Genomic DNA, 18,680 nt, shown 5'->3' with positions numbered 1-18,680 from the left:
GCTCCTGCTCCCCATGGGTGGGTGGACATAGTATAGAAGTCATCAGAAGAATTGCGCTAATTGGTCATCTCCCACAAGGAGTCCAAGGACTTAATGATGGGAGCACTCTGGGAAGGCAGTGTGGGTTACTGCGGTATGGACCTCTCTTTTAGGGTATTTGCGGAGGATGTTAGCATCCACTATGCTGGCCCTCATGACTATATCCTCATTTTCTTTAAAACATCTAAAATAAGTATTGGTGCTGACAGTCGAAAAAGCATCCCTATATAGAGGGCATCTTATCTTTCTAAATATATATGGGAAGAAAATGAGAGTGAGCAAGAGGAAGGCAATACTGGCTGAAGTCACAGTAGCTGGTAGCTGCTGCAGACCCCATGGAAGAGAGAACAGACGAGGAAAGCTCAACTAGCAGGTGACCTGCAGCACTGGTCATCTAGCTGCAGCAAGGTGCCGCACCGTATGGTCTCATTCACCTGCCAGGAAACAGGTTGAAGGCACCCTACACCGCACTTCAGGTGCTCAGGCTGGCTTGGTTAAACTTAACTTGAGTAATGCCCCGTGGCACCACAGTCTTTAAAGCAAACTCATGCTCACATGGTTCAGCTTGACGAGACCCGCGGGCGAGGCTCCGGGTCTCCTTCTGCAGCTCTAAGCCATCGACCCAAAGCTAACCCGGAGGAGAGTTGGTAAATCGGGGTTCCAATCAGGAAGGAAAAAACACATGTGAAATACTTACACCTTCAACAAGACCACCACTAACAAACCAAAGGAGATTGGGAGAGTTGTAAAGAGGCATATTGTACGTTCCCTGAGATTGGGGCATTAAATTTGGCCTGAGGAAAGACTAAAGGCTGGGCAAGGGGCAGGAGTGACAACTAAAGTACTCAGAAAAGCTACAGCAGCTGCAGCACTGGGGAAATGAAAGAGTAACCCATGCACTTCTTTTATTTTTATGGCTTATGAACATTTCGAAGGGTACAAATAGTACATCTTGTGCCCTACAATGTAACAAACAAAACTATTCAACAGGGCTTTCGGCAGTATTCCTCTCTGCAACGTGAAGTCTAAAAGACTGATATGCAGACTAGGAAACAGCAATTCTAGAATCTTTAATAGATAAAATTTCATCCTGCAAATCTAAGTACACTGAGATTTATCAGAGAAAGAACTAAATTAACCAATTTTTTCATTGAAATTTCATCAACCTGAGATTTGGAGCTCTGATCCCAACAGAGAGAGGGACATTGGAGTATGATTTTATCTGACTTTGGATCAGGGTCTTGAATGAGCTTAGATTTTGAGTATTAGTCTGTTAGAATAATTATCTGGTGGTTTTTGGAAAGTATTACAGATCTAATTTTTTTAAGTTAAAACAGATAGTAAAAATGTTTAACCCATTGCCAAAATACTGAATCCTTTGTGGAAAAATAGTATATCAACAAAAACAACATATCTAAGAGGTTCACCTGACATTATTTGGACTTCTACACATCCGTGAATTTCCCCAGAATGAACTAGGCGGAAACTAAAATGAAATCACTTGAAATAGGTCAATAATGGGCCCTGAGCTGTAGCAAAGTTTCAGGATGCGATGCCAAATCCAATGCCAAATGTGTCATAGATAAAAAGCTTTCCATCTGTTCATAACTACGCAAACTGCTTTGTGCCACTTGAAAATCTGTCCTGTGATATCTCCAAATATTGAGTACACACACGTCTGAATTAGAAATGCATGTAGGCTATTTCAGCGCGCATCAGGCAATAGACCTGGGTGAGCAACTAATGTTGGTTGGGCATCTCTCATGAGACCACCAGCAAGCAAGCACCAAGGCACTAAGGAGCATTTGAAATCGCTAGGGGAGAGAAAACGAAAAGAAACACACTATTATCAGCATCGTAAAAGACTTTTTGCATCCTACAGTACATCTTCACCTCTGAGTCAAAAGAGAAGAGAAGAGAAGAGAAGAGAAGAGAAGAGAAGAGAAGAGAAGAGAAGAGAAGAGAAGAGAAGAGAAGAGAAGAGAAGAGAAGAGAAGAGAATAGTTCAGTTGGAAGGGACCTACAATGATCGTCTAGTCCGACTGTGACTACCAAGAGCAAGTCCCACAGCTCCTGTCTAGGACTAGTACTGTATTAAATATTTAACGGTGGCTACAGCAGAGACAAATGTTTTTAGATAATACATTTATTTAGGTGAATTTAACGTGGGAAGAATGTGAGGCATTGAGAGAAACATAACGGCACAGTGGGCAGCACAGTGACAGCATCAATTAATTGCTGCAAAATACCCAGTGTTATCGACTGAAACGAATCTTGAATCTTCTCATGTGAAATGTGGGCTTCGAGGGTCATTTCTGGAGTGACTGCGGACAGTTTCTATTCCGCACAAACATGTGAATGTGGGTTGGGACATGGCAGAAAATAGTATTTAGGTAAGACATTGCAACAACTGTTGTGGGCATGAAACAGAGGAGAAGCAGTCCAGACAACTCGTGGAAATAAATCTTACAAATAACTTAACAAGTAGCAACACTGTGCTTTTTTATTACTGAGCCTAACCTCCTCATCACACAGACCCAAGCCAAAAGGTTCAGCCCCATCCCTGAGTCCAAGAGAGGACGGCTGAGCCCTGCCTTGGCTCTGCCTTTCCCCTCACGTGTCGGTGGGCTCTGGCGAGAGACCACTTGGGTTTCAAGAGAAACCGCTTGGGATGCACTTGTTTGTTCTTTAAGGAATTAGTCTCCCTTGAGGGAGGCAGTTTTTGGTTGTAGACGGCTGACTCAGAGATAAATTAACTCAAAATCCATCTTGTCCGCTTTTTGGCTGCATCTTTAGACAGAAATACTTCATGCTCCAGCGAAACACTGCCCTGCAGTGGGAGGAGGAGGAGGGCAGGAGATCACCTTGGCAAAGTGAAGTGGGTGTCTCAACCATCTCTCTTTTGATCTTCAAAGGTGGTAACGCTCAGTTTGGAGTTCACTCATCTATGCTACGGCTACCCGCCCCACAGTATGTAAGGAGCTAACCCCGTTCTTCATTTCAGGTTTTTAAGTGACTAAGGCCAGAGAGGAGCACACACGAGTCGCCATCCTCGCCTGACATTTCAGGAGAAATGGTTGAACCTGTGGGCAACCAGTATGTTGTAGCCAGACCTGTGTACTCGGAGAATTTGTTCAATGAAGAACATGAGAAATTGCACAGATACCATAAAACCTTTTGGGATCACTTGAAACTATATTTTCGGTAAGGAGATTTTTTTCTTTTTTTTAAATATGGATCTAAGAAACAGCCCGAACTGCCGCTCTCAGACAGCATGAATTCTATCCTGACAACTTCCATCTCAGATTCCAACAAAGCAATAACCAAATGCAATGTCAGATTTTTCTAAAGAATTTTAGCTGCTATTACCCTTAAAAGTCTTCCTACAGTTGTATCCCAGGCAGCTTCTCTTTTTTGGGGCCCTTGGCAGCACAGACTCTGGAGAGACCTTATTGCAGCCTTTCAGTGCTTAAAGGGGGCTTATAAGAAAAATGGGGACAGACTTTTTAGTAGGGCCTGTTGCGATAGGACAGGGGGTAATGGTTTTAAACTAAAAGAGGGTAGACTAGATATAAGGAAGAAATTTTTTATGATGAGTGTGGTGAAACACTGGAACAGGTTGCCCAGAGAGGCGGTAGATGCCCCATCCCTGGAAACATTCAAGGTCAGGTTGGACGGGGCTCTGAGCAACCTGATCTAGTTGAAGATGTCCCTGCCCACGGTAAGGGGGTTGGACTAGATGACCTTTAAAGGTCCCTTCCAACCCAAACTATTCTATGATTCTACGATTCTATGAAAAGTTTGGTTGGAAGGGACCTCTGGAGGCCACCAGGTCCTCCTTGAAGCACAGCTGGCAGAGCAGTTTGATCAGGGCTGTGTCTATGTGAGATGTTGACCTCTGGCAGCCTGAACGTGAAACCTTCCCCCTTCGTTTCCCCTCCGAAGACAGGCTGCGACTCAGCTGAGCCGTTCACTGACAGAGCTCTGTCCTCTTGTGTCTTTACAGCTGCTCCCCACAAAGGGTCAAAAAAATTGCCTTGGGTTTGTTTCCCATCGTCTCGTGGCTGCCAGCGTACCGCTTCAGGGAGTGGATCCTGAGTGACATCGTCTCCGGCATCAACACGGGGCTCGTGGCTGTCCTGCAAGGTACCTCCGGGCAACGTGTGCTCTGACAGAGCCTGCAAGGAGGTGCAGAGGGACTGCTGGCCTCAGCCTGTAACACACACACCATCTTCCCGGGGTCTCTGTCCTTGCAGGTCTCGCCTTTGCTTTGCTGGTGAACGTCCCTCCTGGTTATGGACTCTATGCAGCATTTTTCCCTGTTCTGGTCTATTTTATCTTTGGTACATCTAGACATATCTCAGTGGGTAAGTTCAGGCACACCGACCGCCCCCATCGCTGGTGAAGAAGTACACGCTGCCCTCTCAGGTCTAACAAACACCTTGTGCTGCTCAGGTCCCTTCCCCGTCCTGAGCCTGATGGTGGGAGGAGCCGTCATCAGGCTGGTCCCCGATGACAGTGCTGGAAATAGCACTTCCACGAATATCTCAGCAATAAATGAAGAGAGGGTGATGGTAGCTGCATCTGTAACCTTCCTTTCTGGGGTTCTTCAGGTTGGTAAACATATGTGTGTATGCCCACACGCATCTATATGCACTTATATGAATAGATGGCTGGTGGACTGGCCTTCCCCTTTGGCTTCTGCTGGAGTAGTCACCAAAGTAATTCCCTTCCCCTTCCCACGTGACTGACCTTGGCTCACTGATTAGGAGACATCCGCCCCCTCCAGTGACCACGCACTGATTCATGCTGTGAAATCCCTGGTTTCACCCAGACCTGAGCCTACAGCCCACACAGCTGCACCCCACCTACAGCAAAAACCAGTCTGCTGGATAGGAAAAAAGTAGTTGTGAGAGTAATGTGAATGATGCAGACACACCAAGGGGAATAAAAGCCCTATCTCATAACAGTAAAGTATATTTGGATTTTTCTTTTCAGAAAAAAGAATTCCTCCTTCCTTCCTAATATAGAATTCCTACAGTTCCTTCCTTCCTAATATATTAACATGTTTGTACTTCATGAAACACTGGTACCATGTAAAAAGATGGGTACCAAAACCCCTAAGACTAAGGATGTTTATTTTGGCTATAAAATAAGAATAGGTTTTAACGGCTCTAGCAATGGCTTCTATTAGTCTTATGCCCCTTGTTGCTGAATCTCGACTTTTATTGCAAGTCTGGTGACAGTATTTTCCATAAGCACTGGATGTATGGGATTAGGTGAAAATCTTTGTTTCCATTAAATATGATTCTCTTTGTTGCAGAGCTTGCTTAAAAGCATGAATGAATCCCACTGATGTACGGTCATTTTGCTTTTCAGTTGCTTCTGGGAATTTTCCAGTTTGGATTCATCGTTATTTATCTATCACAATCATTAATCAGCGGTTTCACGACTGCTGCGGCTATCCATGTTGTGGTATCTCAGCTAAAATTCATGCTTCAACTACCTGTCCCTGGATTTAATAAGCCGTTTGGCATCGTCTATGTAAGTGCTAAGTGTTCATTATTTGCTAATGCTATTGAAACCCATGATGTATATCTGACCGTATATCACAAGGCAGTAATAACAGAACTCAGCATAAAAACAGCCAAGCAGGAGGAAACACAAGAGAAAAATGTAAGTATACGACCGATAGTATATGGCCGATCTTTAAATTTATTACCAAACACCAAGTTACACCCAGTTGGGCTAATTAGTGTGTTAGCATATTCTAATTAAGTGTTCAACTTTGCCTCGGGCATTTAATTATTCATTTTTACTGGACTGATATTATATATATTTAATGTGGATATGACTCGGCGAGAGCTGTTGGATGAGAAAGGAGGAAGGAGAAGGACAGGAAGAAGGAGTGGAGAGAGGCACCTGCTCAGTAATTCCCATGGCTCACGTTTCCTACCGCACACATGCGTGTTGCTCCGACCCTTCCTCAGGGGGAAGCCAGGAGGAGAGGGTCGAGAGCCAGCGGGAAGGGTCCTTCACGGATGCTTTCGTTGTTTGGATGATGCACATGCACATTCATTGGGGCTTGCAATTCACATCATGCCACGGGGAATAAATCCCAACCGCCGTAATCCTTAGAGCAGTTCAGATACAGGTCCTTCTGGAAGGGGTAGTGCTACTGTGCCAGGGCGCTACTATTTCTAAAGCATCACATGTTTCCTCCTGATTTTGCAGACTCTGGAGAGCGTTTTCAGCCAGATCACAAAAACAAACATCGCTGACCTTGTCACAAGCATTGTTGTCTTGCTTATCGTGTTCGTGGTGAAAGAAATGAACGATCGATACAAAGCAAAGCTGCCAACTCCCATCCCGATCGAACTCCTTGTGGTAACGGTCACTTCTCTTTGATTTTGCAATTGCTCCATCACTATAGTGACACGGGAAGCAGCCTTTTAACCATTTCGTCTCCTGTTTTGCATTAAATGATGGGTTATCATTTTCCCTATAAGGGAAAATTATAACATTCATGAGCTATTGTGAGATGTTTTACTTCTACTTAGCTGTTCTTAACTGAACACATCTGTAGTGAGTAAGATGTTACAAACTATAAATTTTTCCTTGGACGAAACTGGCTCTGACACCAGGCGGCTGGGGGCCCTCTGCACCACACCTGCAAGCAGCCACTGAAGTCCTGGCCGTCCATGGCCGAGCACAAGACAGTTTTGCCTTCCAGCAGCAGAGGGTTTTGTGCCCCCAGAGCAGCAGTGGAGTGGGGGAAGCCTCATGCGGGCAGCAAGCTCCTAAAGTCCTGGGGGATGTTGCTATAGATGCAGGCAGTGCTTGTTTTCCCCCAGAGTTATTACAGCACCTTGTTAGAAAACACCTGGTTTTGGGTGGGATGTTCTGTGAGATATTCTGATATATTCTCCGTGTGATTTATGAACATAAATCCATACCTGTAAGGTGGTTCAGGAATGACATCTGAACAGCAAAGGGATGTGCAGATTTGGGGCATAATTCTGCCACTAGTGATGAGACTGGAGGGCATGTGGGAGAGGGAAGGAAATGTTTTTTAATAGTGTCACCATACTCTTGCTTGAATGTGCCTAATGGAGGTGGGGTTTATTATCTTTCAGACAGTCTTAGCAGCACTGATTTCCTATTTCGTTAACTTTGAAGAAAAATTTAATGTAGATGTTGTCGGAAAACTAGAGGAAGGGTAAGTGATTTGCTTAAAATTCACCAGTAGAGCAAAAAGTTCTCTCCAGTTTGTCAGTGCTAAATTGGTTCAGCTCTGCTTTTTGGTTAAAATCATCTGCTTCATCTTCTTTCGGTAGGTAAATAAACATTTTGCTCTCAACAATATGAGGACACACTTTCAATAGATGATTACTCACTAGAGCACATCTACACAACAAAGAATACACTGCGACATGAAATAATTGCATGCTTCATTTTCTAAGACAGCTGTTGAGCAGGAGGTTAATATTTGTCCCTTTTACTGAACTACTCACTCCTGAACCCCTTCGTTTCCCTCGAAGTACATGCACGGTTCAGCAGCCACCACCAGCCCTGGGAAGCCACCAGGACACCATGCAGTCCTCCCGCCTGGTCCCCTGCGGCCAGCCGCCAGCATCTCCCCAGGCACCGTTATTCTCAGGAGACCTCAACATCTGCTCCTCCAGGAGTATATCCATACAGAGAATATATATTCATATATAGAGTATATCCAGCTATGCCAGAATTTTGGCCTAAAGAATTAATAGGCACACATTAAGTTAAAAAGAGGGAGGAAGACTTTACTAACTAGGACAGCAGAGTGCAGCCCATTACTGACTGGGGCACTCTCGACTGCCACTTGTAGCCCCGGAGGTGTTAGTGGATGAATTTTGCAGAGGAACAGCTATTTCTGCTCAAGAGTCTCCATTCTTCAGATTTCAGGTCACTCGGGGGCGGGGGGGAAGCCCAGAGAGGAATTCTCCCTAGGATCTGCAAAAGCCCCTGATCAAAGGAGCAGGAAATGGTAAAGCTAAAGCATCTAGCAGATAGCCCGAGAGACTAGTCAATATTACCTGAGTCAGTAAATATTTGTTTAGCTGTTTGAAGTGCTTCACTGAATCATGCAGGGATTTTTTTTTGGTCACAATCAAGTGAAATCCTTCTGTGTGCAAATTGCCTGTACAAGGGCCCCAGCGCCATGTCAGATCTCACATCCATGCATAACTAGAGGTGCACGCACCTCAAACAAAACAAGCTGTGGCTGGTCCTGGCCAAGTAACTGAATCTGCTGAGATACAAACTGAGACCAGTGCGGACAAACAGAGACCCTGTCCCAATCAATGATTCCCCAAAGTTTTACAGGATTTAGATCTGCAATTATGCGTTACACCTCACCAAAGTGCTCGGCTGGACCATTGCCTTGCTCACTCGCTTGACAGCTTGTCTCCTTGGGCATATCCTTAACGAGTAAAGTTTTTTGTCTTTCAGATTTCAAGCACCTGTTGCACCTGATATCGGTGTCCTCCAAAAGTGTATCGGCGACAGCATTTCCATCGCAATCGTTGGGTTTGCAGTAGCCTTCTCTGTGGCTAAAGTGTATTCCATTAAGCATGACTACCCAGTAGACGGCAACCAGGTAGGTAGATAACACAGAAGTCAATACAGTGCATTTGTCAACAGGAAATAAGTCATTTTAGGAATAGTTTGCCTTGTGAATGACTGTCATGAACTATTGTGAAGAACAATCTCTTTTGTTTTTGTTTCAGGAACTAATTGCTTTTGGGCTGGGTAATATAGTTGGTGGATCATTCAAAGGATTTGCCGCCAGCACTGCTCTGACAAGATCAGGTGTGCAGGAGAGCACAGGAGGCAAAACACAGGTATAGAAAACAGATCATGATGGCGTTTAATGCAAGAAAGCTCTCTCTTCTTTCCTGGATGACCATAATGCCTTCGGGCACTTATTTATGGTGGAATTGTTCTCTCATGCAGATTGCCGGCATTATCTCAGCTGTCATCGTCTTGATTGTAATCTTGGCCATTGGGTTTCTCCTGGCACCATTACAGAAGGTATTCACTGGTTTCACGTAGTGCTTCCTCCTGCTTGCCAAAGACACGGCTGCTCTAGGAGTCACTGGGAATGTCCATAGGCTTCGGTGGGAGCCAAACAGGATTTTGCAAAGCTTGGTTCTTCTTCCCAGATCATGACAGAGAGGTCATCTGGTCCCTCAAAGGGAACACAAGTGCCCAAACACCAAACACCACAGCACCAGCTTTCAGGTGCCAAAAATAAGTGGGATTTGCAGCCTCAAGTCAGACACCTGTGCTGCACCATGGCTAGGGAGGTTCCAGTGCCAGGGACAGGGCATCCCCACTCGCAGCAGCGACACGCCGTGAGGAGCTGCCTGGCCTTTCTGCTGCACTTTGTATGACCTGCTAAGTCTTAATGTTCAACATTTGCTTTTCTTGCTTTAAAATTCAACATGTATTTTGATCTTTTTAACAGTCAGTCCTTGCATCTTTGGCTCTTGGCAACTTGAAAGGAATGCTCATGCAGTTCAAGGAAATAGGCGTCCTATGGAGGAAGGACAAGTATGACTGTGTAAGTTGAGTCTCACAAATATTCAGGAATGAAGCAGTCTGGAGAAAGTAATTATTATGCAAATTTGCTTACAGGTTATCTTTATTTTTATACCTGCCTTACCTCACTAAATGGAAAGTACAATAGTGGCAGGCCTTTTTTACTCTTATAACCCTTGCTCATGTTTTCCATTTTGTCCCACCTATTTTGAGTCAATTCTCTCTCCTAACATTTCTTGGCAATGTTGATTTTCATTCATTTCATCAAAATCTATTAAAATACACTTTATTATATAAATCAAATACAGAAGGAAGTTACAGAAAATGTCTAAATACCCACTGCATTGGCTACACATTCAGGGACACTTTCTCACACTCACGCAGCTCATTAGGTGGAGGTTACACACAAAACAAGTGATGACAATGGCTTGAAGGGTTTACTTGTGGCTGGAGGGCAGGCCTGCTTACCTCTAACACGCAGAAAATTTGGGCTCTTGGTTCCTCATCGGCCAATTCCTTGTGTTCCCAAATGGTTCCAGGCCTCAGTTTTCCCAGCGACCAAACAGTTATTTACCACATGAAAATGCTTTGAGATCTGTGATTAAAAAATACTCAGTATTATCTAGTTGCTTGTGCTTATCAGTCACATACATTCACAGCACCTACATTTGCCTCTTTTGATACCCAAAGTACATTTACAACTCTCTGCTTTACCTGGATCCTGATTTACTTGTAACCGTGCCTTTCTGCTGGATTTTTATTGAGCATTTGGTGAACCACCTATAGAATATCCACACTTCTATTATTCTAAGCCTTTATGGTACAGAAGTTGTTATCCCTAGAAAGACTCCCTGGTGCTAGCCGGTGAGTCTGGCCCTGTTTTACAAGAAAAAAAACTAGGAAGCATGAAACCCCTCACCAAAGGCAGATGGACAGCCTGGATCAGATCCGAGATCTGTTGCTGCTCCCACCCTGGGCTCACGACGCAGGTCCTTGACACGCTCGTAACCGCTGCCGTCCACCTGCTCGTTACAGGTTATATGGGTGGTGTCTTTCTTAGCTGCCGTTTTTCTTGGCCTGGATATTGGGCTAGCAACCGCCGTGGCGTTCCAGCTGCTGACCGTGGTGATCCGCTCCCAGATGTGAGTACTCCTTGGACGCGATGACATCTCAGGGCCTCCTGTTATAAATTAACTCCCCCTGTACAGAGAAGGCCAACAGCCCCACGCGTCGGTCAGTCCGGCAACCGTGTATGGAAAAATCTTTTACAGGCGTAAGCCCTCGGTTGTGGGGTCCCGCTTCAGTCTACCACCGCAGCTCAGGTTGCTTTCTCTGATCCTTCCCTCCCGCCAGGTCTCGGTACGGGCTAAAAATAATTGTGTGTGTGTTTGTTCGCAGTCCAAGCTGCACCGTTTTGGTTAATGTTGGGAGAAGTAACATCTACAGAAACAGGAAGGATTACACTGACGTAAGAAATGTTTCTTTTATCACCTGCTGCATTTGTGTTTCTACAGAAGATGTTGTTACTGACACTTTTGCTTCACTGTACAGATCTATGAGCCAGAGGGAGTGAAGATTTTCAGGTGCTCATCTCCTATCTTCTTCGCTAATATTGAATTCTTCAGAGAGAAACTCATCACTGCTGTAAGTGTCTGGGGTGTCATTCTGAACATATGAATTGCATGACACGTTAAGGGCGAATACAATTTCCAAATAATTACTATGTATGCAGTCAGTCCACAGTTCAAAGATGAATTTTTCATTAATTATTAAAATATTGTTTCCGCTACTGTAATCCCATATATGCACATACCTCTGAGAAAGAGAACAGCCTGACTCATGCTGAACTTATACCATACCAATGTACATACATATATTTTAAGTTCTTTAGAAAAAAGTACTGCAAATAGATAATATAAAGGGATATTATTTTATTTTATTAACATTTATATTATTTACTCCCAATAAATGCTAGCTTACTCACCTTACCCCAAAGAACGTAACCTCAACAGTCAGAAGAAAAGCTGAATGAAATCACACTATCAAAGAGGTCTTAATTTCTTCCATGACAAACTGGGTGAAGGCAGCCAGTGTTTCTGTAACCAGCAGAGAGCCAGGACCCCTGAGTCCTCACCGTGCCAGAGAGGCCCACCACCCCCAGACTGAACCGAACTTGCACCCATAACGTCCCCTTCCTGCTGCTCTTAAGGGGGGGTCAGTAAGCAGGGGCTACCCTGAGCACTGGTAACGAGCCGTTCATTGTTCCCATGAGGGACTGAAACTGGCAGAGGAACCAGGGAATCCGGCACGTTTGGGTCTCACGTGCTTGGCTTTCTCCTCAGAAGAGCCTGAAGGTTTTTTTCTGTGGGTGCAGATGCTTATACCACTCTCTTTCTTTACAAATATGGGCACTTCTAACACCTCTCTCCTCCACCCCCTAGGTAGACGAGTCAGAAGACCCGCAGGAATTTAGCATTTTTGTAACCCTTATCAGTCTAATTTACCTGCCACCCTATTTTGTTAAAACCAGCTAACAAGTTCAAGAGACGTACGCAGCCAGCATGATTAACTTTGTTTTTCTTCTTCAAGAAAACAAAACGATGTGTATAGGACCACGCTGCAGTCAGGTGGCACAGAGCAGATACAGCCTGTGAGCTCTCTGACCTCGGTAGCCTGGGTGGCCGTCTCATAACGAAGATGAGTAAGACAAGCTCTGGGCCAGCCAGCACTGTTCCAGCCTGCTGGAGTTACTGGCCTGTGCTCCAGCATCGTCACTGCTCTAATGCTGTCCATGCTCGTGTCCTAAAGCTAGCACAGATGGGCCTGCCTGGTTTGTAGTCATACCTGTAGAGGTCTTCCCAACCAGGAAAAAGAGCCCTTGCTTGAATCGGTGAAAACTGGTAGGCAACATCAAGTCCAAACCATGCTCATCATGACTAAAGAAAAGCCGCATGAGATGCTGTGTCCTTCCCCTGGTGTCACTGGGTTTGGCTTTTTTTAATTATTCAAAGTGCTGTTTCTGCAGGTCGGCTTCAACCCACTGAGAGTCCTGAGGAAACGCAATAAAGCTCTAAGGAAGATCAGAAAGATGCTGAAGAAAGGAGAGCTGCAAGTGACGCCTGTACGTAAGGCCACTCCACCCAGGAGGGTTAAGCAACCAGCTCCCTGGCTTGAAGTGGCAGAGAACTGCCTCACAGCCTCCTGTCCTAATTAGATATGCTATTCCCCAGGTTGCCACTTCATGACATAAACACGTTTCAAAAATAAGATTTTAAATGGCTCTCACAGTAAGAGAGCTATAGCTTTACCATGGGCAAAGCTTGTATGTCCCTTCTGGAGCTTTGTTTGGCATCAAATGGCAAGATCAGACCCCACAGAGGTGATGTTCATGCTGCATTAATGGTAGGATAAAGCTGGTTTTCTCTCAGCCCAAATCCTGCATGCTTTTTGTTGACTTCAGGGAACAATAAAAGGCCATCATTAACTGATTATGCTGATGATGATTAAATGATTGATGAGAGGAAAGCCAACATTTCCCATCTCCTCCAGATGAGGGAGAGGCAGAACTTTTTCTAGTGTAAAGTGCAGGTCGGTCCTGCTCCATCTCATGGGTACATCAGCTTTGCATTGCCACCACTATCGCCCTTACATAAGATGCACTACTGCCCTGGCTGGGTCTTAAAAAGAATATTAATCACGACACTTTTTTCTGTCAACACAGAAAGGATTGATTTGCATGGCTAACCATACACACGAGTCAGATGAAGAATTAGACAACAACAGCATAGAGGAGCTGGACCAGCCCACCAACATGACAGACTTGCCCATTCAGATCAACTGGGGTGCTGACCTCCCCCCCGGCATCACTGTGCCCCGGGTCGACATCCACAGCATCGTTCTGGATTTCTCAGCAGTGTCCTTCCTCGATTTTTCTGCCATGAGAGTCTTCCAAAAGGTAATTCTAATTCACAAGGCAAACAGTGATCATATGAAAGAAAAACATACGAATGTAGTTACACTTGAGGGATACGCTTGAGGGAAGGGATGGCACCCAGAGGGACCTTGACAGGCTTGAGGAGTGCACCCATGTGAACCTAATGAAGTTCAACAAGGCCAAGTGCAAGGTCCTGCACCTGGGTTGGGGCAGTCCGGTATCAGTACAGGCTGGGGGATGAAGGGATTGAGAGCAGCGCTGCCGAGAAGGTTGGGAATACCGGTGGATGAAAAATTGGACATGAGCTGGCAATGTGTGCTTGCAGCCCAGAAAGCCAATTGTACCCTTGGCTTCATCAAAAGCAGCGTGGCCAGCAGGTCGAGGGAGGTGACTTTGGCCCTCTATTCTGCTTTGGTGAGACTCCACTTGGAGTACTATGTCCAGCTCTGGGGTCCTCAGCCCAAGAAAGACATGGACCTGTTGGAGCAGTTCCAGAGAAGGGTCACGAAAATGGTCAGAGGGCTGGAACACCTCTCCTATGACAAAAGGCTTGAGAGAGTTGGGCTTGTTTAGTCTGGAGAAGAGAAGGCTTCAGGGACACCTTATTATGGCCTATCAGTACTTGAAGGGGGCTTATAAGAATCATAGAATCATAGAATCATTAAGGTTGGAAAAGACCTCTAAGATCATCAAGTCCAACCGTCAACCCAACACCACCATGCCCACTAAACCATGTTCCTAAGCACCACATCTACACGTCTTTTAAATATCTCCAGGGTTGGTGACTCAATCACTTCCCTGGGCAGCCTGTTCCAATGCTTGACAACCCTTTCGGTGAAGAAATTTCTCCTAATGTCCAATCTAAACCTCCCCTGGCGCAACTTGAGGCCATTTCCTCTCGTCCTATCACTTGTTACTTGGCAGAAGAGACCGACCCCCACCTTGCTACAACCTCCTTTCAGAAAGGAGGAGAGAGACTTTTTACCAAGGCCTCTAGTGACAGGACAAGGGGCAACAGGTTTAAACTGAAAGAGGGTAGATTTAGATTAGATATAAGAAAGAAATTCTTTACAATGAGGGTGGTGAGGCACTGGAACAGGATGCCCCATCATTGGAAGTGTTCAAGGTCAGGCTGGATGGGGCTTTGAGCAACTTGATCTAGTTGAAGATGTCCCTGCCCACAGCAGGGGGGTTGGACTAGATGATTTTTAAAGGTCCCTTCCAACGCAAACCATTCTGTGATTCTATTCTGTGTTTCTAGCCTGCTTCTTAAAGGTATTGCTATATGGACTGGAAAGTCAGCGGCAACCTTTGAGTTTATGTGAATTTTAATGAACACTTTCCATAGAAAATGTTTAGGAAATGGATTAAATAATCAACCTAAATTTTCTTGGAATTAGAGTGTTGGCTGTGGCACCCTTTCTTCATCTGGTAAGATTTTGGGAAGCTTTACAGAAATGAAGATAAGAATTACGGCTTTAAACACTGGGCTGGGAGTTGGAGCATTGGAGTTTCATTTCTGCTCTGCTCTCGCTTCCCAGGATGACCTTGAACAAAGCAGTAGGAAAACATTTTCAAACAGTAGTAGCTAAAGTTAACTATCTAGAGCCACATAGGTGTGTAAATCTATTTCCATAGGAACTAAACACCCGCCATGTCAGTGGGAACTGTAGTTCTGCTCAAATCTCCCCAGAACCTTTTGGAGTCTTAGTTTCATCATGTGTCAAGTAGGTACAACAAAGCCATACAATTTATGAAAGAATATCTTTATCACTGTGGGCTAAATGTATTTAATACTGCCCCTTTTCAAAAGGATCGGTCATCCCAGTCCGCTGCCGTGTGAAGAGACCATCCTGCCTCTAGGTGCAGCAGAGTTTGAGTTTAGAGCTGCTTACCATCATTGATCTTAAATATCTTAAAGTGGTTTGTTTATTTGCTGAGGCTAATCACCATAATGGCTGTTATCAGCAAAAATAGCAGTATCTAAATGGTGCTTCTTTCTGGTTTAACAGACTTTGAAAGAATTTGTCCGGATCGACGTTGACGTTTACATTGCAGGCGCACACGGTGAGTTCTTGCCTTTCTGTCAGCATCACTGCGGGTCCCTCCTCCCACCTGCCTTCCTCGTCCACCACTGAGCACAGCTGCGGAGGATCACCCCAGTTTTACCTTCCAGTCTTGGATAGGGAACAGATCCAGCTGAGTGGATGCATCATCCCCCCATGGCCCCTGGGACCATGCACGATGGCTCATTTTACCTACGGCCACCGCTGTGCTGTACGGCTCTGGCTGTGGGACCCACTATCGGGCAGCCTGGGTTAAGCATTAAATAAGAAACAGGGCTCAAATTCCCTTCTGCCTGGCATCGAGCAGGGCAGTACTGATGGGCATTTATATCCCATCCTCTCCACATCAGTAAAGAGGAACCCATCTGCTCTAATAAATAAAACAGTGCAGGATACCAGAATTCCTGGGTTCACTCAGTGGATACACTATTTTTTCATTTTCAAGGCCCGCAGGTCACTTTGTTCTTTGTTTTTGTTCCCCCGCAGAGGGCTTCCTGGACAAACTGGAGAGATGTGCATTTTTTGACGAGGAGATTAAGCCATCCATGTTTTTCCTCACCATTCATGATGCAGTTTTACACATTTTGCTGAAGAAGGACATAGCGAGCTCCCCCAAATTAAAGCTCACTGAGGTAACACTACAGTTTCCATCTTTTGCTACTTTAGTGCCTTTACATTACTCACAGGCACCCAAGCGTGCTCTGCGTAGCTAGCCATGTGCTCTATACCATGTCTATATTAAAAAAGTTAATGATTAAAACTCAGTTGGTCTTCAATAAATTTGGAGAGCAAGAGGGGTCCCTGGTCCAGGTGCCTGGCAAACCTAGTGAAAGGAGTGAGTAATTCTCACTGGAGACCGGCCTGGCCATGGACTTCACCTGAAGCTACCTCCTTGGGAAGAGTGTGGTGCGGGGGCAAAATCCCGGCCCATCCATCGGCAGTCCTCTGTCGTCACCCATCCGGCGGGGACTGCTGCATACGCTGCAGCGGCTCTTGCAAGGCAGAGTTGATGCTGCTTGCACGTAGGCTTCCCGGGCTTGTCTGCCTTCAAAGGGAGTGCTAAAGTAGTGCAGATCAATTAGTACAGTCAAATTTGGTGTTGGCCTTTCTGGGAGTGTTCTTAAATCAAGAGCAAGAAAGGATCCTGCATATGTTAAATCTGTTTAGAAGTACCAAGCCCAGAATGCCACTCACCTGGAAACTGTCTAATCCACTTAGCTGAACGGGCCCAGTTCTTCTGCACTGACTTGAAGACCTGGTGGGGGCCATAAAGGGCTGACAAGTGAGAGCTTCCTTCCTTCCAGGTCAACTTCCCAAGCATGTTCCAGAGATTTAAAAAGCAAAACCTTCTTCAATGTGAAAAAGGAAAAAAAGAAGCAATCCATTTCTTAATCCACAACTTCTTGTGTTCGTTGCAGGAGAAGGGGAGCAGCAACGACTATATCATCCCCAGCAAAGGACTGCGCAGCCGGGAGTGCGCGGTAAGAGCCCTGTCTCCAGTAGCGGCACTCCAGCTGTAGGAAACGCAGCCCCAAAAGCCGCTCACGGGAACTGCTAGGTCAGATAACAAAAACGTCTTCATCCCTGAGCTCTTGTGTCAGCCCAGAGCAGAAAGCCTCCAGACAGCTTATTAATGGGATTTGACTTAAGGCAAATCCTTATAAGAGTAAGACACGTGGGGCTCTGCTCGCAAGCCTTGCCTTGCGCACTGCGAGTCTGCAGAGGCAGGGTGGCGAAGGCCATCTCACCAGGCTCTCACCTGGTCTCCTCACCTGTCCACCACGGTTCCCCATGAGGAGCTCACTGGTAGCACGTCCGTGTGGCAGAGGTGTCAGTAGTGGTCGCATTTATCTAAATGTCTTGGGCAGAAGGGGAGTCTGGAGACAGGGATAAGAACAGGACACACGCAGCCTTTCCTCACGGACTTAAAGAGAAGGGCAGTATCCAGCACACGGCAACCCCATATGGAAAAAATGTCAGACCACAGTCTTCCCACACAAACGCTTTAGAGGAGCAAATTCTTACATCTCGCTCACCAGAGGGCACCTACCCTGGCTATTCTTTACAGAGGGTGACATTTATTTCCTTTTATTTCCTACAGATTCCAACAGAAACAAAATTTTAGATTTAATTTTCTAAATATAATATCCTCCAGCAACACAACATCACTTACAGAAGATGAATGCAGACCCAGCACGAAGACAGAAGGATACTTTTTTATACCTTAAGAAGGATTTACTATATATGGTTATGTTCTAAGTTTTGGAATGGGCATGTTAGTCTTTATGTGTCTCTGTATATATAGAAATGTATTTATGTACATACATGGAGGCTAAAATCACACAGATTTTCTTATTTCACACCTTGCTGACAGCCTACCCACAGAGCTGAAGAAGCAGGTAATGTTAACCCATTTGCATATACGTGTACATATTTCTATATTATTCTGACAGTTTGTAGACAACCTGTACAGTTACTAGAGAATACATAAATATTTGTAATCTTGTAATTTGTAACACAGAATAATAGTTAGGAGTGATATTTTATCTTCAGTTTGTATATAACTTGTATAAAGTTTTCCTTATGGTTTGTAAGGTACCTAGTAGACTGAGTTATTAAACTTGTTTTCAGCTCACTACCATCAGCGTAGTGTACGCAGTGACCAATGTATCTACTGTAAAACACGAAGCTCGTTCAGGAAAGACACATTTTCAGATCCAAACGTGATTCATTGATGTTTGGGCTGGTACAAAGTGCACAACAGAGGATACGTTTATAGTGAACTATTAAATAATGATTTTGGTAACTCTGCATTGCTTGCTGCATTTGCCAATATACCATCGAGGTCGTTCGTAATCAATGAGCCCTGGGATGTGTCCCCCAGCGAGCGGCCAGACGCACGGGCCCAGAACTCGGCTCGGGAGGAGCTGTGGGTGCGGAGCTGCCAGGTGGGCAGGCTGAATTGCCCAGGTCTCTTGGGCGGATGCACAGAATTTAACTTAAAGAGTCTACTCCGATACTCTAGCCTGCACAGCCCAGATGTACAACTGCCGTCAATTAAC

At 45.2% G+C, this 18,680-nt stretch overlaps 1 protein-coding gene across 1 annotated transcript; it reads left to right on the top strand.

Annotated features, from left to right (window-relative positions):
- Positions 1-2,973: 2,973 nt before the first annotated feature.
- SLC26A3 (solute carrier family 26 member 3) lies at positions 2,974-18,024 on the top strand. Its single transcript, XM_075148687.1, has 20 exons — positions 2,974-3,243; positions 4,046-4,185; positions 4,296-4,406; positions 4,495-4,652; positions 5,419-5,583; positions 6,274-6,426; positions 7,176-7,258; positions 8,527-8,674; positions 8,805-8,918; positions 9,031-9,108; positions 9,545-9,640; positions 10,654-10,760; positions 11,017-11,086; positions 11,170-11,262; positions 12,644-12,739; positions 13,340-13,573; positions 15,565-15,619; positions 16,105-16,250; positions 17,037-17,099; positions 17,720-18,024. The coding sequence occupies exons 1-20, from the start codon at positions 3,113-3,115 to the stop codon at positions 17,741-17,743; spliced, it is 2,265 nt and encodes a 754-aa protein (XP_075004788.1). The 5' UTR covers positions 2,974-3,112; the 3' UTR covers positions 17,744-18,024.
- The last annotated feature ends 656 nt before the right edge of the window (positions 18,025-18,680 follow it).

Source organism: Calonectris borealis, chromosome 1 (genome assembly GCF_964195595.1).
Source record: "Calonectris borealis chromosome 1, bCalBor7.hap1.2, whole genome shotgun sequence".
NCBI classification, from domain to species: Eukaryota; Metazoa; Chordata; class Aves; order Procellariiformes; family Procellariidae; genus Calonectris; species Calonectris borealis.
This window is presented reverse-complemented; position numbering and strand designations above follow the sequence as displayed.